This window comes from Cladophialophora carrionii, assembly GCF_000365165.1.
Source record: "Cladophialophora carrionii CBS 160.54 unplaced genomic scaffold supercont1.8, whole genome shotgun sequence".
NCBI lineage: Eukaryota > Fungi > Ascomycota > Eurotiomycetes > Chaetothyriales > Herpotrichiellaceae > Cladophialophora > Cladophialophora carrionii.
This window is the reverse complement of record NW_008481833.1, coordinates 897,536-913,789: the sequence shown is the minus strand read 5'-3', so window position 1 is coordinate 913,789 and position 16,254 is coordinate 897,536. Positions and strand designations below refer to the sequence as shown.

At 53.3% G+C, this 16,254-nt stretch overlaps 6 protein-coding genes across 6 annotated transcripts; 2 read left to right on the top strand and 4 right to left on the bottom strand.

The window, feature by feature from the left end:
- Positions 1 to 1,781: 1,781 nt before the first annotated feature.
- G647_08994 (uncharacterized protein) lies at positions 1,782 to 1,931 on the bottom strand (the record flags this gene model as incomplete). Its single annotated transcript, XM_008733299.1, has 1 exon — positions 1,782 to 1,931. The coding sequence occupies one exon, from the start codon at positions 1,929 to 1,931 to the stop codon at positions 1,782 to 1,784; it is 150 nt and encodes a 49-aa protein (XP_008731521.1).
- A 1,889-nt stretch (positions 1,932 to 3,820) lies between these two features.
- G647_08993 (phenylalanine-tRNA ligase, alpha subunit) lies at positions 3,821 to 5,450 on the top strand (the record flags this gene model as incomplete). The annotated part of the gene is made up of 2 exons (XM_008733298.1): positions 3,821 to 5,295; positions 5,357 to 5,450. The coding sequence occupies 2 exons, from the start codon at positions 3,821 to 3,823 to the stop codon at positions 5,448 to 5,450; spliced, it is 1,569 nt and encodes a 522-aa protein (XP_008731520.1).
- Positions 5,451 to 6,442: 992 nt separating this feature from the next.
- G647_08992 (40S ribosomal protein S21) lies at positions 6,443 to 6,782 on the bottom strand (the record flags this gene model as incomplete). The annotated part of the gene is made up of 2 exons (XM_008733297.1): positions 6,443 to 6,677; positions 6,751 to 6,782. The coding sequence occupies 2 exons, from the start codon at positions 6,780 to 6,782 to the stop codon at positions 6,443 to 6,445; spliced, it is 267 nt and encodes an 88-aa protein (XP_008731519.1).
- Positions 6,783 to 9,751: 2,969 nt separating this feature from the next.
- On the bottom strand, positions 9,752 to 13,885 carry G647_08991 (uncharacterized protein; the record flags this gene model as incomplete). The annotated part of the gene is made up of 1 exon (XM_008733296.1): positions 9,752 to 13,885. The coding sequence occupies one exon, from the start codon at positions 13,883 to 13,885 to the stop codon at positions 9,752 to 9,754; it is 4,134 nt and encodes a 1,377-aa protein (XP_008731518.1).
- An 852-nt stretch (positions 13,886 to 14,737) lies between these two features.
- On the top strand, positions 14,738 to 15,637 carry G647_08990 (uncharacterized protein; the record flags this gene model as incomplete). Its single annotated transcript, XM_008733295.1, has 1 exon — positions 14,738 to 15,637. The coding sequence occupies one exon, from the start codon at positions 14,738 to 14,740 to the stop codon at positions 15,635 to 15,637; it is 900 nt and encodes a 299-aa protein (XP_008731517.1).
- A 36-nt stretch (positions 15,638 to 15,673) lies between these two features.
- Positions 15,674 to 16,006, bottom strand: G647_08989 (uncharacterized protein; the record flags this gene model as incomplete). Its single annotated transcript, XM_008733294.1, has 1 exon — positions 15,674 to 16,006. One exon carries the CDS (start codon positions 16,004 to 16,006, stop codon positions 15,674 to 15,676), a length of 333 nt encoding a protein of 110 aa, XP_008731516.1.
- Positions 16,007 to 16,254: the final 248 nt, after the last annotated feature.

Sequence of the window (16,254 nt, the reverse complement as noted above, 5' to 3'; positions counted from 1 at the left end):
CTCGAGCCGGTTTACACCAGCTCAGACGTTTGGACGACCGAAAGCGTCATCCTGCTTCCAGTTTTTCGCAGGGTGTTTTCGCAGCCGAGATTTCGTGGCTGGTCTTGAGGCCAGCCTTTTACTTTATCGACTTCTGCCACAACGCCCAGAAAGGTCTCCACGACTTCACGAGTGGCTGGACCCAGGTGTCCTTGCGGTATTTGGTCTTCGCGATGACAATAGCGACGTTGTGCAGCCATACCCCAGGCTCTTCGCGGTTGTTTTGTAAACATATCAGCCACGCGTACACTCTTTGAAGCACAAGACGTACATTGTCATCAGGAGGAACCTTCTCGTCCGCTTTAAGTGCCAGGCAGAGCATCGCTGCGGTTTATCGCCGCAGTTTATCACTGCAGATCATTGTCCTAGATCTGGACAGTCTCAAAAGCAAGGCTCCCTGGGACTTGTACAAGCAGGGGTTTGACCGTGACCGCAGCCATGTCAGTGCTCGATAATCCTCAAAAGACTTCGATTATCTCCGCTACTGCCGACCATACAAAATCAACAGGAAGTCCTATCTCAGACTCGAGCTGTCCGCCGAAGTCCTGGTGGAGATAGTCTCCTCAGCTGAGATTGGTAGGTGAAACACTTGGTGATCTGCATCCTCAACACCTCATAGCAGAGGGGTCTGTCGTGCTTTTTAAGCTCAGGAGGGTTCTTGTGCAAGAGTTCGACAATAGTGATCGGGCGGTCGAGTAGGCGCTGTATATAGCATAGATTAGTGATCGGAACATTAGCCCCGGCCACGCATTACACTAACCATGAAGCTCCACATCATAGCTCAAAGAGCGGCCCGGTAGCACCAGGCTCAAGTACGAAGACTGTTGTGGTTATAAGTGTGAGCTGTGACGGCGTAAAGCATCATCCCAAACTCGTCAACAGATGACAACCAACGGTCGATCTTCGGCTGTAGCACCTCCGAATTTGCCTCAGACTGTGGCCAGAGATCGCTAATCAACAATTCACCGTCTCCCAAATGGCTCAGCTGCAGATTATAAGCCTGGTTCCAGGATTGACGTGTCCGTGCATTCCATAGGTTCTTGGCTGCTGGCGCAGGAAGACCGGCCAATTCGACTGCGACAAAGGACGGCGATCCTTGAGAAAAGTTGACCAAGTTATCGAAGAGTGAGGAAGCGAAAAGTGTCCTTCGTTTGGCGGATGCGATAATCCACGATTCCCAGTCAGGGCGCGTACCCTCCGTTTCCCCGTGGCAAATAGTTCCTTTGCCTGCTGCGTCTCCTGCTAATTCCTGGAGTCGCATCATGATATCCTGGTCGATAATGCCAGCCGACCTCGTGCTCGAGAAGAGCATAATAGTATAGAGGAGATAGGCCTGAAAGGTTGCCAGAAGGTCCAAGTGACCGCAGTGCACACGCTGTCAACTCCGCCGTTAGTCACGAGGCCAACCCAAGGGCAGATTGTACTTCCCTTTTCGAAAAGTCTTGCCATCTCTTGTAAAATGACCTCTTGGACCATATCAGCGCTACCTAAGGTTTGAGCTGTCCACATACGAGAAATGTTCATACAGTTTTCCAATGGCTGACATGCGGCCTCACCTGTTACCTGCGACTAGTGAATAAAGGGAGGACAGCCGCCGTTCACAAACATGCTGGGGTAAGACTTGAAGATGCTTGCAACGAACGACATGGTTGCCGGCTGAAATGGTTTTGGTCTCTGGTCGATAGAGGGTAGGAGACTCTCGAGCCAACGAACGCGGATCCGGTGGGCATCCACGGTACACTTCAGCTGGACGCCAAAGAAGTCAAGTGTCTCACTAGGTTGAGTCGATTTGATGTGGGAGCTGGCGCTGGGATGGCTGTTGGCAGGCTCATCGGACAGGGAATCTGCTGGCTGGTTGATGGGCTTTGGATATGGGTCGAGGTGGACAGCATTTGAAGCAAAGGAAGATGTGGCGGAACGCGGATCGACTTCTTCAGCTCCATGATCCACGCTGGGAGGGTAGGCGCGAGTAGTGTAGACGCAATCCAATTTGCGATTTTGACATCTCGAGCAGGGGGTCTCCGAAGGTCACACCGAAGCTTCGACTTGAAACAATTGTTACAGGACTTCTTCCTGGGAATCGTCACCTTCGGGCTCATCGCAGCGAGTTTTACTCAGCTAGATGAAGAGGAGACGTCTTATACATTGGCATAATGGACCACGGCAGTAGGATGGAGTATTGGGGGATGATGCGGAAACTGTCTGACTACGAGTTGTAAAGTTCTTCGGCAAAGTTTCCTCTGGCTATCCAGCGCTCACCCCGCCTCACTTCAATCGCCCTTCACCCATCCCTCACCCATCCCTCGCCTCTCCCTCACCTCTCCCTCACCTCTACTTTTAGCTGCCAGTAAGTTCTTCGTTTCATAATACCGACGTGCTATTAGACAGAATGCCTATGGTGAATATGGTGAGACTCTCGTACCGCGACGTTGTTCGATGCACCCAGTGTCTAAAATATGTTGTGAGCATCATTGACTGTTCAAGAGGTGAGTAGAAAGTTTGACTCCACCTCGCTGTGACGACCACGGAATACTGAAGCTTTTCTTTGAGGCTACAGTTTCTTCGAGGACCCCGTAGACTGTGGTGAGATGGTTCCAGTATAGCCTGATTACCGAAGCGTCACTGTCTGACCGAGCAGGTTCTCGAACTTTTGTCCCATCACCAGCTCGATATGCCGTCAAGTCTCTCCAGCGGGCCAACCTCAGGCTGCTCTTCAAGGGCAGTGGTTTTCTAACCCCTAGCACTATTGACGGACACAGCGCACACTCTCGTGGTCATTTTCCTTTGAGCCTTTGAGGAACGAAGCTTTCGGTCGGACAGACTCCCTGTATCAGGCACTCCGACTGTCACCTACTATATAGGGCTCCTTCTCCGACACCAAAGGCCGCCGCATCACATGTTGCTGCACCCTCGCTATCTTCCTTGGAGCATGCATAGAACTGGCAGAAGCCCCAGCCTATGCACAACTACTCGTACTTCGCTGCGTCCAGAGCACTGGAAGTGCCAGCACAATTGTTATTGGAGCTTGGGTGATCGGAGACAACACAAAACGTGACGACAAGGGTTCGTACATGGGGTCTCTTCCAGCCCGGCCTTCTCATGCCTGTTGCCATCGGCCCAGTCGTTAGTGGACTACTCGGGGATAAGCTCGGGTGGAGGTCTGTCTTCTGGTTCTTGACCATCTACGGAGGATTTGCTTCATCGTTGTTGTGCTGATTCCCCTAACGCTCTTCTTCGGACACAAATGAGCCGCCGCATTGGACAAGAAGGCAAGGTGGGTGATATGGGAGCCAGGGCCACAAGAAGGCAATAGGAAAAACGCTGCATTTCCATAGTCTCTTTTGGCGTGTTTTGAGGAGACAACTGATGAGCAGACGTGGGCAGGAGCATGAGATGGACCACAAATTGTACTTTGATTTCGTTAGATATGGGAGAACCAATACATGTCGGGACGACAAACAGAGTTGGTGTGTCATTGTATCCTCTAATCTACCTCGGTGTCGGGAGTTTGTCAACCTGTTGTCCATGGGTTGACAACGTTGTCGGAGCGGCGTTGGTGATGAAGTTCCCCCGCTCCAATCGGCGAGGCTCCGACCACGAGGCTGGAGCACATCAGACCCACTTTCATTTTGGAGTCATTTTCCTTAGGCGGTTGGAGTCATTGAAGCGACGAGGGCACAATCATTTTTCCCTCCAGTGCTTGTTCTATCCTGCTGGTTATTCGCCTCGCAATCCATATTTCTCTGTTGCCGCGTGCAGGCGGCTTCTCGCAGACTGAACCATGGCTGAGGACTTAACGCCGCAGGTGCTTCAAGTCCTCAACTCCTCCGACGGGCCAGTTCTCACCTCCGAAGCCTTTCCCAATGCTACCTTTGTCAGCGTCAAATCTGCTGTCGATAAGCTGCGGTCACGAGAGTTCATCGAAGCTGAGCAGATCGACCGGATACAACTCGTTCTCACAAGAGAAGGTCAAGACATCGCCGAGAATGGAAGCAATGGCGCAAGAGTGTTTGAAGCCGTACGAAAAGCACTCGACGGGCTGAAAATCAAGGACCTGTCTGCCGCTGTTGGTGACGCCAACATCGCGAAGTTCGGTCAAGGGGATGCCTTTAAGCTCAAGTGGGTCACGAAGGAAGGTGACACCCTCAAGGCCGCAACAGACAAGATACAGGATGAGGTACAAGAACAGTTACAGAAGATTCAGTCAACAAAGACATTAGACAACCCAAAGACCCTTGCCGACTTCAGGAAGAGGAAGTATGTGGTTGAAGAGAAGATTGTCACCTTCAAGATCTCAAAAGGTCCCAAATTCTCGACCGAGTTCGTCAAGGAGGAAACAGACCTCACCGCAGATATGTTGGCTTCTGGGGCGTGGAAGACAGTGCAGCTGAAGCCATACAATTTCAAGGCGAAGGGTGCCATAACGCCGTCTGGTGCGCTACATCCTCTTAACAAAGTTCGCCAAGAGTTCCGGGAGATCTTCTTTGAAATGGGATTCGAGGAGATGCCCACGAATCGATACGTGGAAACAGGGTTTTGGAATTTCGACGCTCTCTTCGTCCCTCAACAACATCCAGCCCGCGACCTGCAAGACACCTTCTATATCTCAGATCCCGCCAAGGCCGACCCACCCCGCGCAGATCCAGAGCCTGCCGCTCCTGGCGAGAAACATACCCCAGCGACTTCGCACAAGCGAACAAAGTCGAAGGAGAAAACGTTAAACTACAAGCAGTACTGGGACGACGTACGAGCGGTTCACCAGGACGGAAAATTCGGCTCCATAGGCTACAGGTATCCATGGGCTGAAGAGGAATCACTACGGCTGGTCCTCCGGACTCACACCACCGCCATCTCGACCTACATGCTGCATAAGCTAGCACTCAATCCTCGACCGGCAAGATACTTCTCCATCGATCGTGTCTTCCGAAACGAGACCGTCGACCAAACACACCTGGCAGAGTTCCACCAAGTGGAGGGCGTCATCGCGGACTGGGGATTAACACTGGGAGGCCTGATAGGCTTCATGGAGGTCTTCTTCGGCAAGATGGGCATCAAGAATCTGAGGTTCAAGCCGGCCTACAATCCCTACACCGAGCCTAGTATGGAAATCTTCAGCTACCACGAAGGCCTGAAGAAGTGGGTCGAGATCGGAAACAGCGGCATGTTCAGACCGGAAATGCTCGAGCCCATGGGTCTGCCCAAGGACATGCGGATCTACGGCTGGGGTTTGAGCTTGGAGCGACCGACCATGATCAAGTAAGTCAAGTCCTGGTTGAAGTTTCGATTTTGCATGCTACTCAGTGCTGACGTCGAAAAGGTACGGCGTCAACAACATCCGAGAACTGCTGGGCCACAAAGTCGACCTCAATTTCATCGAGACTAACCCGGCCGTGCGGTTACACAAAGACTAGAAGGAAAGAGATGTCCCTATCGACCATACGACTGTATGAAGGATGAGACCTGATTACTGACCCATATCTGCGAACGGACACGCGTCGTCACAGCAAGACCATGCCAAGTCCGTTCAACGGCACGTTCTACCCTGTAGGTAGATTCGAAGACTCGAAGAAGAACTAGAAATGATACCCATTTGGATTCTTCTGACTCTCAACGCTCAGCGGTATCTCCTTCCCTTGATCTCCCCCTCTCTTTGCTGCGCGAGGCGTGACCGGCACATCAAGGCTTCCCCAGACTTACCACCATGACTGGGGAGGTAGAAAATTCATACATACATACACCAGCCGAACATCAAGACATGGACTATAGAGCCGCCTTCTGAAGAGCTGTGACAATTCCGAGATTGAGAGTCAGAGCACAGATACGGGTAGCACATTTTCTCTACTTGAGCGATTCGCAGACCCTGGATATCATCCTTGGAACTCGTCGAGCATAGCGGTAGTATATCATGGCGCAGCGTAGGACAGTGAAACACGAGATATATAGCTGTTTGTTTCTGTTCATTTTGGCTTGCTGGGTTGTAATTTTCTCCCACCCAGATAAGTCGCACTGAGCCATGCTTGATTGACGTTCTATCATCCTGACCCTTCGCCATAACCTTCACCTCACACTTGCAGTGGTTAATGTTGTAATAGTCGAAGTGCGTCTTGAATCGCAGGACACTGCCTCGCCTCGCCTCGCCTCGCCCGTGTCTGCCCGACGGATAGAAGGTGAGCGGGCATGCAAGCACAATAGCGCAAATGTCCTGGCCTCCACTGTCCAGTCCACCGTGCTTCAACAACATCGAATACCGAGGCCAATAACGACGGCGGGCTACATCGTTGACAGGCAAGCAGGCAGGCAAAGCAGGCCATGGTATCCTTCTGACCAGGCTTTCTCCTCCCTCTCCCACTGACTGGCTCGCTGCGCACACTTTCTCACACCCTCTCACACCCCTCACGCCCGCCTATCTCGTAGGCTGCGCACTCCACACGCTCTTCAAGAACCCGTCCTTCTGCGCCAGGCGGTTCAGACTGTCATCGCTCTCGGCTCGGCTCCGCACGAACCCGCACAAAGCATACACCTGGTTCTCGCCCGTGTAGCGGCCGTTCTCGTCCACCTTGCCGACCGAGATCTGCACGCTCGCGTGGTCCTTGGCCTTGATGATGCGGTTGGTGGCGCTGCATTTGCGGGGGACGTAGCTGGTAGCAAGGAAGAAGAGAACATGTTAGAGAAGATGCCCGTTTGGAACAGGGACGAGGGCGATGGGCTTACAGATCGACGATTTCTCCCTTCTCGTTCTCCATGGTGGTGGTGGTGGGTTATTTGTTGCTAGGTTGAGTCCTTTGTGAGCGGTGACCGGCAGCGGGATGAAGAGGAGGAGACTCTCGTGGACGTGGGAATTGGAATTGCAGGCGGTTTCAATGTCGTCGACGACGCGAGTGGGGAAATTTCGCAGTGAAATTCGATATTGGCGGTAGTGGATGTGTGCCAAGATATTGCGCTGATTTGCGAAAAGCCTGCCGGAGAGGTATACTGTACGGTGGAGTGGATGGGTAGAAGTGTCGGGGCTCTTTCTGTCACTTTATACTGCGTACTCCGTACTTAGCCACACACACAGTAGTGATGCTGGCCTTGGTCACCCATTAGTGGTCCTGTCATGGCAGTGGGCAGTGCATTGGATCGTCGCAACGTTTCGCCGGATGTACATCAGTCACCACAAAGTGTATCATGAGCCTCCTCCCAGGTGGAAGCCGGGTCGAGTCAGCGTAGAAAACCGTCCATCATCCGACGGTTGCGAGCAGAGATCCTCTTTCAACTTAAGCCCTTGACACAGAGTCTGGCGGACTACATATTCCAGCAAGAACGAAAGACAAACCCGAGCCATCGTTACAGCTACCGTATCCACGCCAGTGATAATCTCTAGGGCTTCTTTGGCCCTTTGGTACCATCGACCACCGTCCAGTAAGGCAGTCGATGGGAATCGTCGAATGGACAGGCGAAAGAGCATGGGCCTCCAACAGAACTGCTATACCTGCCAGACTATAGCAGTCTCCGGCCACTACCTGTCCCTTCGCTCAGCCATTGCTCACCCACTTCTAGGAGCATTAAAGAGAGTGTGACTTCCTCTCTTCTGAGCACGTCGTGGGCCACTCTCTAGCCAGGTGACAGAATGGATCTGCACACTCTCTGTGCCTGGATTGATGGCACCGAGTTGCTGAAGTCGATCCAAAGCGGTCTCTCACATCCAGATCAACGGCTGTTGATGCGTGTCTCTGGTAAGCTGTATCTCGGTTGAGCCCAACAGCAGTTATCTCCTTACTTCTTTCTGTGTGTGCATGGTATGTATAATCTGAAATAGCACGATCCTGCGACTCTTCGATGTTCACTCCCTATGATACTGTATTGCGCTTCACTACGCACAGTCGCGGACAATGGCGTGTCTTCATCTTGAACAATGGTCTGGACATCTACGTCCTTCATTCTACGCCAGGCAGTCGGACACCCGGGCGGTGAGAAGTCTGCCGTCCAGCTCCAGCGCGACGCGGTGAATATCGCAAGTCCACAAGATGTGTCTCTGTGCTTCTACCCTACCTACGGACCACCTGGCCGTCACGGCTTCGAAGCAGCATACGACCTTTTGAGTCTAAGAGACAATGGTCACCACGGTCGATGATACGACTGCTTCGTGGGAGCCGCCGAACGAGACCACCGACCCTTTAGAGACAAAGCCGATGACAGCCTCAGCACCTCCAGCAGAAGACACTTTGAACAATGCTGACGAACATGCCGCCAATCTCAGTCTGCCTCAATGCCTCCCTGGTCCTGTCGCTGTTCGCACCATCACTTCGTCCGAAGCCACGCAACAGTAACAATCCCACTACTAGACGATTTCACGCTGGCTTGGCCCCAGAGATCCTCCTCGAGATCGTCGACCACCTCGACGCCCCCTCTGTGGTCTGCCTCGCGTTGACGTCTCGCACGACATACACACTGGTTCTGCGAAATTTCCAGGTCAACCGCCTCTGCAAGCTCTGTCCCAAGGATGTCCGCGCTCCGATTCCCCCTGCCCTTGACCACACGTATACAACATCCTCGCGCCCGACACCGAGGCGGCAAGCAAGGGCTGGCGCGTGGAGAACCTCACCCTCCCACCATCGTCCACACTGCAGCTTGGGACGGATAAGCCACGGAACAGAATCTGCTCCTGGCGATCGAACGGATGGCCTACATCCGCAGGGTGGCCTGGCATTCAATTACGTCTCAGCCGTCACCACGAACACCACCCTCGAGCGAAGAAGCAGTACTCGTCCAAACACCACCCTCAAGCGAAGAAGCAGTACTCGTCCAAACACCACCCTCAAGCGAAGAAGCAGTACTTGTCCAAACACCACCCTCGAGCGAAGAAGCAGTACTTGTCCAAACACCACCCTCCAGCGAAGAATCGGTACTCGTCCAAATACCCCCTTCGAGCCAAGGATCGGTACTCGTATCTCCACCACAATTTGCCCAACCCCCTCGCTCATATAGTGGCCTCAACCTCCCCTGTCCGGTACGAAAATGCCGCGCCTATCTCGATTGGTGTGGCCTTCAGGGACGCGAAGAGGGCGGAGGAGTAATGATCGAGATGACGGTCTTCGGCCTGGAAGCCACGTGGGCGCGGAGAGAGAGATTGAGAGCGTCGAATACCTGGTCTTGAGAGCATTGCTCTCTCGCGCCCGCTGGATGGGGGGAAGACCAACTTGATCACGTTGGGAGAAAAGGTTTTTCTGGGGGAAGAGTAAAGCCGTGCTGACTGGCATTTTAATGTCAGTGGAAGACCCAAACAGTGGGACGTTGGATAGAAGGACGATGTCGAATCGCGCTGATTCGCTGAGGCCGACTGGGCCGACTGTGCCGACTGTGTCACTGTTCTCCTGATGATGATCAAAGCTTTAAAGAGTAGAAGGGAATGAGACCAATGCGAAAGGTCGAGCAATGAGTTTAAAACCAAGCAATTCCTGAAGAGAAAAGTGTGCGTGATGATAGATGGGGTATACTGGACCAACGCCTTCACATCCCGTGCCGTATGCGCTAATTACTGCATCTTTGTGAAATGGAGGATGCGCCCTTGTGCGCCTGGTTTCTCGAACCTGCACATCCGTCGTTGCACAACAAGTGTGCCCAGAACCAAACGGGCCATAGATCCTGTCGAGAGCTTGCTGAACCGATGAGAAAGCCACAATGCAGGATATCGTTGGAAAGCCCCGGCTTATGTGCTTGCAATCTTCCAACGTTATCGTCTAACGACACTGGGCCCGGTCATTCTCCCGCCACCAGACAGAAGGCTCTGCCTCACGATCATCTCCGCTGCCGCCGCCGCAGCCAGCCTCTCTTTCTGCCTACTGCGATCTCGGAGATACGTGCCCGCCTCCGGCCTCATCCTCAGAATTCGAAGAATCATATCATCATTCGGTTCCGCCTGCGCGGCTTTCCACTTCTCCTCTTTGGCTTTCCGCTTGGTCCCCAGGTTGCGGGAGAGCATGATGCTCTTAGCTCGTCGTGCTCCGCCGCCGAGAGCAAGGTTCCCTGCAGATAGGAGGTTCGCATTACCAAGATTTGCCGGCGCAGAGAAGCGAGACCGCGAAAGTTGTTGTTGGGAAGCTGCAGTGGCGCTGGCCATGCGTTCGGATTCGCGGATGAGTGAATCCGTCGGTTCGAAATAGAAGAAATTCAGCATCTGCAGTTCGTGATACTTCGGATTCTTCAACACGTTGAGTGGGACGCCATTAGCTTCCCCTGTATCCTCATCCACGGCGTTGAAGAATTCCAACAGCGATTGAAGCCATTTGAACACAACATCAAGTTCTTGTTGAGTTAGGGCTTTCTGTTGCGAGATTTTGTCGGAAAGTGGGGGTACAAGCAGCGATTCTATCGTAACGAGGACCTCTTTCCAGATACGAGTCATAACGGCTTTCATTGCGTCAGAGGTAAGCGTCTGCTGCATAATGGCGAAGTTGTCGTCAAAGTAGTCGAACAGTGGCTTGATAGCGTTGACGATTTCGGCGTCAGTGGGCATGGTCGTCGTAGGTGGTACTGCGGAGACTCGATTTCGAGCAAAGAAGGACGAGACGTTGGCAGAGACGTTGGCCATGGAGATGCCCCTATTGAGTAGTGACCGCAGTGCCCGTCGAGAGAGGCAGTGGTTGATGTAGGCAGATAGTTTGTCGGTAATCTTGCGCGTCATATCTCGCTGAGTGCGCTGAAGACTCCTAAACGCCTTGCCAAAGTAGAACTGGATGTCGTCGCGTTCGCCCTCCATGCTGACACGAACCATCACCCGTCCTTGGGTGTCGAGGTCTAACCAGTATTCTCGTGGCAGGAAGTCGCTGAAGTGGGAAGGATCAAGCTTGAGCGAAGTCCTACCCACGTAATCATGGTCCCCCATGGCGTCCCAGTCCCAGACAGTCGCAATGAGGTTGAGGGGCCCTTGCGTGGTGATATCCACTGACTCGTCCCATCGAGGGTTCAGATTTCGATAGACTATCCTGCTCTTGAATAGTCTCTTCTGGTATTCGTCGGTCAACACGACATACGGATCGCTAAGACCATTGACATCACAAGCCTTAAGATCCTCGGCCTCAACGATCTTGATGGTGAAGACGTAGTTGGATGTCTTCTTTGGTCGCTGCTGCAGTGGAGGAGCATGTTTCTTGATCACCTCAGCACACGCGTCAACGTTGACCTCAGACTCGAGCTTGTCCCATTGCTGGATGGCGAAAGATATGTCGTTGAGCTTGACAAACGACTGAGGATAGAAATTGAAAGGCTCGACTCTCTCTTTCTGATTCCAGGTGTCCTTGGCAAGCTGAACCCATTTCTCCTGTCTGGTCATGCTGGCGGCAGCTTCTTGCTCCGGAGTCAGCCTATCCATCTCCTTGCTGAACATCTGATCCAGTAAATCGCAATATCGAGAGATGCCTTGACCAATTGCCTTTGACAGAGCCGTCATGAACTTGGCATAGCTGAGGTCGTCGTCCCAGTTCAGTTCGCCGATCTGGTTGATGACTTGATTGAAAGAGCTATAAATGTCGAGCACGGAGGTGGAATGACGCTCATCTTCAGTAGGGTTCTGACCAGGTGTTTCCGTTCTGACTTTGAACTCGTCCTGCTTTACCGCATTCTCCACCCAGCCGATGACTTGTGTTTCGGTAGACCTGATCCATCGCCAAACAAAATCGCCCAACACATCTTCAATCTTGTAGGCAAAGGGGACATGAGGCAAGGCGTCGGCATGCACTCGGCGAAAGTCGCTCAACGCCTTATACAGATCAAACCCGTCCTGGATTGGGACCTCAAGCCCGTCTCTCTGAGCGTTGTCCAAGACTTGTTCCAGCATAGCCTTTGAGTCTTCCGCAAATGCAGGTAGCGTAGAGTTGACCAAGATCATGAGTGGATTGATGCCGAGAATCTCGGGATTCTTCTTGAACCGCTTCTGAACTTTCTCTGCGAGCTTCAACACGGCTTTTGCGAGCTGCATGATGTGATAGCACTCCCACTTTTCCTGCTCGTGAGGCAACTCTCGATCCAGAAGACTGTCGTACATTTTTCGAGCTTCGGTTGCCAAACCATCAATGGCGGCAGCCTTGAAGTTCTCAAAGTCTTCAGGGCTCTGACGGAAACTGGGATCGCTCCGAATGTGCTCGTCTATCACGGCCATGATCGCTCCCAGCCGTGGTAGTTGCGCCTTGTCAGCGTAAGAGGTCAAGATGACCTCGTACAGATCGCGAAGCAGGTATTCGTAGATGGCATTCAAGAGTTTACCCATCAGGGCGAAGTCGGCAATGGTCCAATTGTTCCGGTCGTATAGGGTCGAGCTCATTACCAGCGAGCTCCTCTTGTTCTTCGGCTCCTCCTGCGGAGGCTCCTTGACGTAATTGAAGGCCGCATCCAGCATTTCCAGACTAATGGCGCCTTCGACAAACTTCTCGCGGACAACATCCAGGAAGAGGACAATGCGAGTGAACTTTGGTACTCGCCATCTCAGGGCGATCTCGTTCAGGACCTCTGTGGTTTCCTTGGAGAACAGTTGGCCCCCTCCTTCATTCGTCTTATCGTTTAGGTCATGATTAAGGGCTTGAAGCATAATATATCGAAACATGGATCTGGGATCCGGAGGTATGAAGGTATAGAGCTGGGCTGCGTCATCGTTACGTTGGGAAGAATCATTCACATTCAAGTTGAGAGCGCTTAGATCTGCCGGCAGATCCAACACGTAAGAGGACGGTTCCCCCCCTTGCGAGATGGCTCGAGAGAGTTCAGCATAGTGAGCGTCGGACGGACTCGTCGGTTCGGCTTGGTCCCTGAATTGAGGCAGAGCGCCTCCAGGGGTGCTTTTGGCCAACTCGGGGTTTGACTGCATGATGGCGAGCATGAGTTGGGACAGGTCGGGTCCTTCGCTCTTCTTCCAGGCCTTATATGCCTCGTGGGTATCGAAATCGTTAGTGTTGAGGACCATTTTGGTCCCCAGAGTAAGGTGCTGTTGATATGTCTTCAGATCTTGCAGGGCTGCCTTCTCCGTCCACACCGGTTTGTGCTTGGTAATGTCGGATTGTACCATGGTGGGAGTCAGGCCGAAGAGCCGCCCGACCGCCAGAACCAGCGGCATGTCCTTGACCTCGTAGCTTAGTGGCACCACCTCGTCCACGGTTTTGAGTTCTCCGTTTGTCTGAGAAGTTGCCAGATTTTCGTCTCCTTTCAGTAACTTCGACTCTAGCGTCTGTAATCGGGTGGCCAGATCGGGCTTATCCTTTGCCCAGTCCTTGTCCTTTAGAATTAGCGACATCAGCCGGACGAAGAGCGCGACGTGGCGGTCAACCATGCGCTTGACCCCGTCGTCTCCTGGCTGGTGGCTCCTCTGTAACTCCTTCGTGGCTGTTGAGAAGAAGATGAGCACCAAGTCTTCGGCCCTCCGGTCTGCCTCCATGCGTTTCTTGAAAGCCGGGTCGGACAGCGTGTTGAGGAAGATGGCAAACACTCTCTTGACATTTGGCTCCTGGTATTCTTGCCGGTTCTCCCTCCCCATGAGGATGCCTTGCAGTCTCTTTTCCAGCGCCCTGATGAAGTCATGAGGGATCCTTGTGCTTTTTGAGTCTCGCACCACGGTGAAGTCGTTCATTAGATCGTGGAAAGAATTAGAGGTCGCGGCGCGACTGACTGCGGGCCTGGTCTCGACATGTTTCTTTCTCGTCTTGCGGGGCTGTAACAGGTATGCCAGATACGCCACCCTCAAAGCGTAGAGATACGCATCATTGGCGCTAATAGATCTACTGCGCGGCTTCGACGAGTCTCGGGATCTGGCTCCTCCATTTCTGAGGCTGTTGACGCTCCGGGTGGGCAGCGGTTTCGAGCGACTGGAGGATAGGGACATATGGCGCGGTGGTCATGGAGAGTTGCTGCAGAGAAGCCGAGTAGGCCAACGCCAGGCGGATATCTATTGCTCTCCAGGTTACGTTCGTATGGCGGCCCAGTCTCGTTGTGGCCCCGCGATGTACGTGGACGGACCCGATCAGCGTGCGTTGAATAGTGTCTCTGGCTTGGGGGCGGGAAAGATTCAATTCGTGTAGTTGAACTTCGGTGCAGTGAGGATGTACGGCACCTCCTGACGAAGGATCACCTGCAGCTCAAGTTGAGTCAGTCATACACACACGCTGTTCACTTCCAGAATGTGCTTTTGAGCTCGGCGAAATCTCCCGTGATCAATTGACAGCGAGTGACTCGTGACAGAATCAATAATGTTTCAAGCCCAACCCCAGACATTTGCCCGAAGCAGCACTGCGGGCGTCGGCTTGCAATCATGGTGGCGCCGGCAAGGCTCTAGGGGCATGTGTGGTGGGCTAAAATAGGCACCTATGACGACTGTAGCCGCCCCCAGCGCCTAGAGAGACCAATGTCACGTGTCACTGGGCTCAACGAGCACCTGCTCAGTTCAGAAACACACACCTCTCGCAAATTCCGGTCAGTGAAGTACACACGGCGCACAACCTACCATCCAGGCTAGGAGTTCCACACCACATGAAACCAATTAGGACTCTCTGTTTATTGAAGGGAAGTACGTAACCAGCCTCATGATGCTCGCCTGATCTCACGAAGCACATGAAAGCCCCCTGCCGGGCCGAGGTAGGTTCTTCGGCGTCTTAAGGACTGCTGCTCAAGCCACCGATTCTTTTGTAACGATATCTCTCGAAACTACCCGCCAGGACATTGAGAAGGCTCAACAAACATGCAGATCAAGGACCGCACATTCATCGTTTCGGGCGGAAGCAGTGGGCTCGGCCTTGCAACCGCCTCTCTCCTTGTGCAGTCCGGCGCATACGTCTCCATCCTCGACCTCAACCCTCCTCCCTCAGACTCACAGCTTGACTCCTCGCGCATCCTCTTCACCAAGACCAACGTGGCGTCCACCGAGTCCATACAAACCGCCTTGCGAAACACTCTGAAATGGATCAAACAAGATATCTCTGCACCTCTTACCGGTGTCATCTGCTCGGCAGGGATCGGTACAGCCGCCCTCTCCCTACCCAAGCAAGATCCTTCAGCAACCCACGAAACAGTCAAGTATATGGACATGTCCGGCTTTGACCGGACGTTGGCAATCAATCTGCGTGGCACGGTTGACCTCATCCGGCTGACGATCCCGCATATGGCGCTCAACGAACCATGGGGTCCGGACGGCGAGCGCGGTATTATCGTCGTGGTCTCCTCCGTGGCGGCCTACGAGGGTCAGGTCGGTCAATTGGCGTACAGCGCCAGTAAAGGTGCCGTCCGAAGCATCGTTCTCCCGCTGGCACGGGAGTTGGGCCAAAAGGCCGGGATAAGAGTCATGGGCGTCGCGCCGGGAGTGTTCCAGACCGGCATGACCGTTCCGCCGAAGAAGAAACCACCACCATCGCAAGAGCAGCAACCGGGCAAGAAAGAAGGAGCTGAGAAAGAAGGAGCCAAGAAAGAAAAGGGAGCTACAGGCGCGAGAGCGGGCATGAATACAGAGATGATCCAATATCCCATGCGAATGGGCCAAGGGCATGAATTTGCCCGGCTCGTCAAGGAGATGGTGGAGAACCCGATGCTGAACGGGTTTGTCATTCGACTCGACGGCGCAGTGAGGATGCCCAGTCGGCTATGAACTTTTTGTCGCAGCACTATCGACTTGAATCAAGACTCATCGAGCACCGAAGCACAACAAGCCCAAGACTCTGTTTCCTTCGCCTTCGCGTTTTCGCCCAGAACTTGCTTTCCCCTTGCCCAGCTCTTCTCTCCTCTTCCGCTTTTCCTCCTCTCTCTGCGCTTTCTCTTGCCTCCTCCGTTCTCTCTTCTCCTCGGCCGTCAACTCGGCAGGGAGACCCTGGCTTATCCTCCTCTGCCTTTCCTCTCGTTCTTTCCGCGCCTGTTCGGCCAGGACACCCTTCTTGAGAGCCTCGAATTGGGCGGCTTCCGATTCGGCGACGCGGTCTTTCGCAACGACACCACCGGCCACGCGGACGAAGTCGGGCATTTGTAGCAGTAAAGTCGTGTTTGGGAATGAGGTACGAGTAGGTAGGTATATCTGACGCTGACCGACCAAGATTCTGGGGGATCATGAGAACCCGCGTCGCCGTCTTGTGGAAAGGAAGTGTGTGTTCGAACGTCCCAAGTCGTGTGGATGTACGGAGTACCGAGTTACAGGGTAGATACTCCAATTGTGGAATAGGAATAGGAATACCACGCAGTACGGACTATCTCTTTCAAGAAACAGTGGTCCGC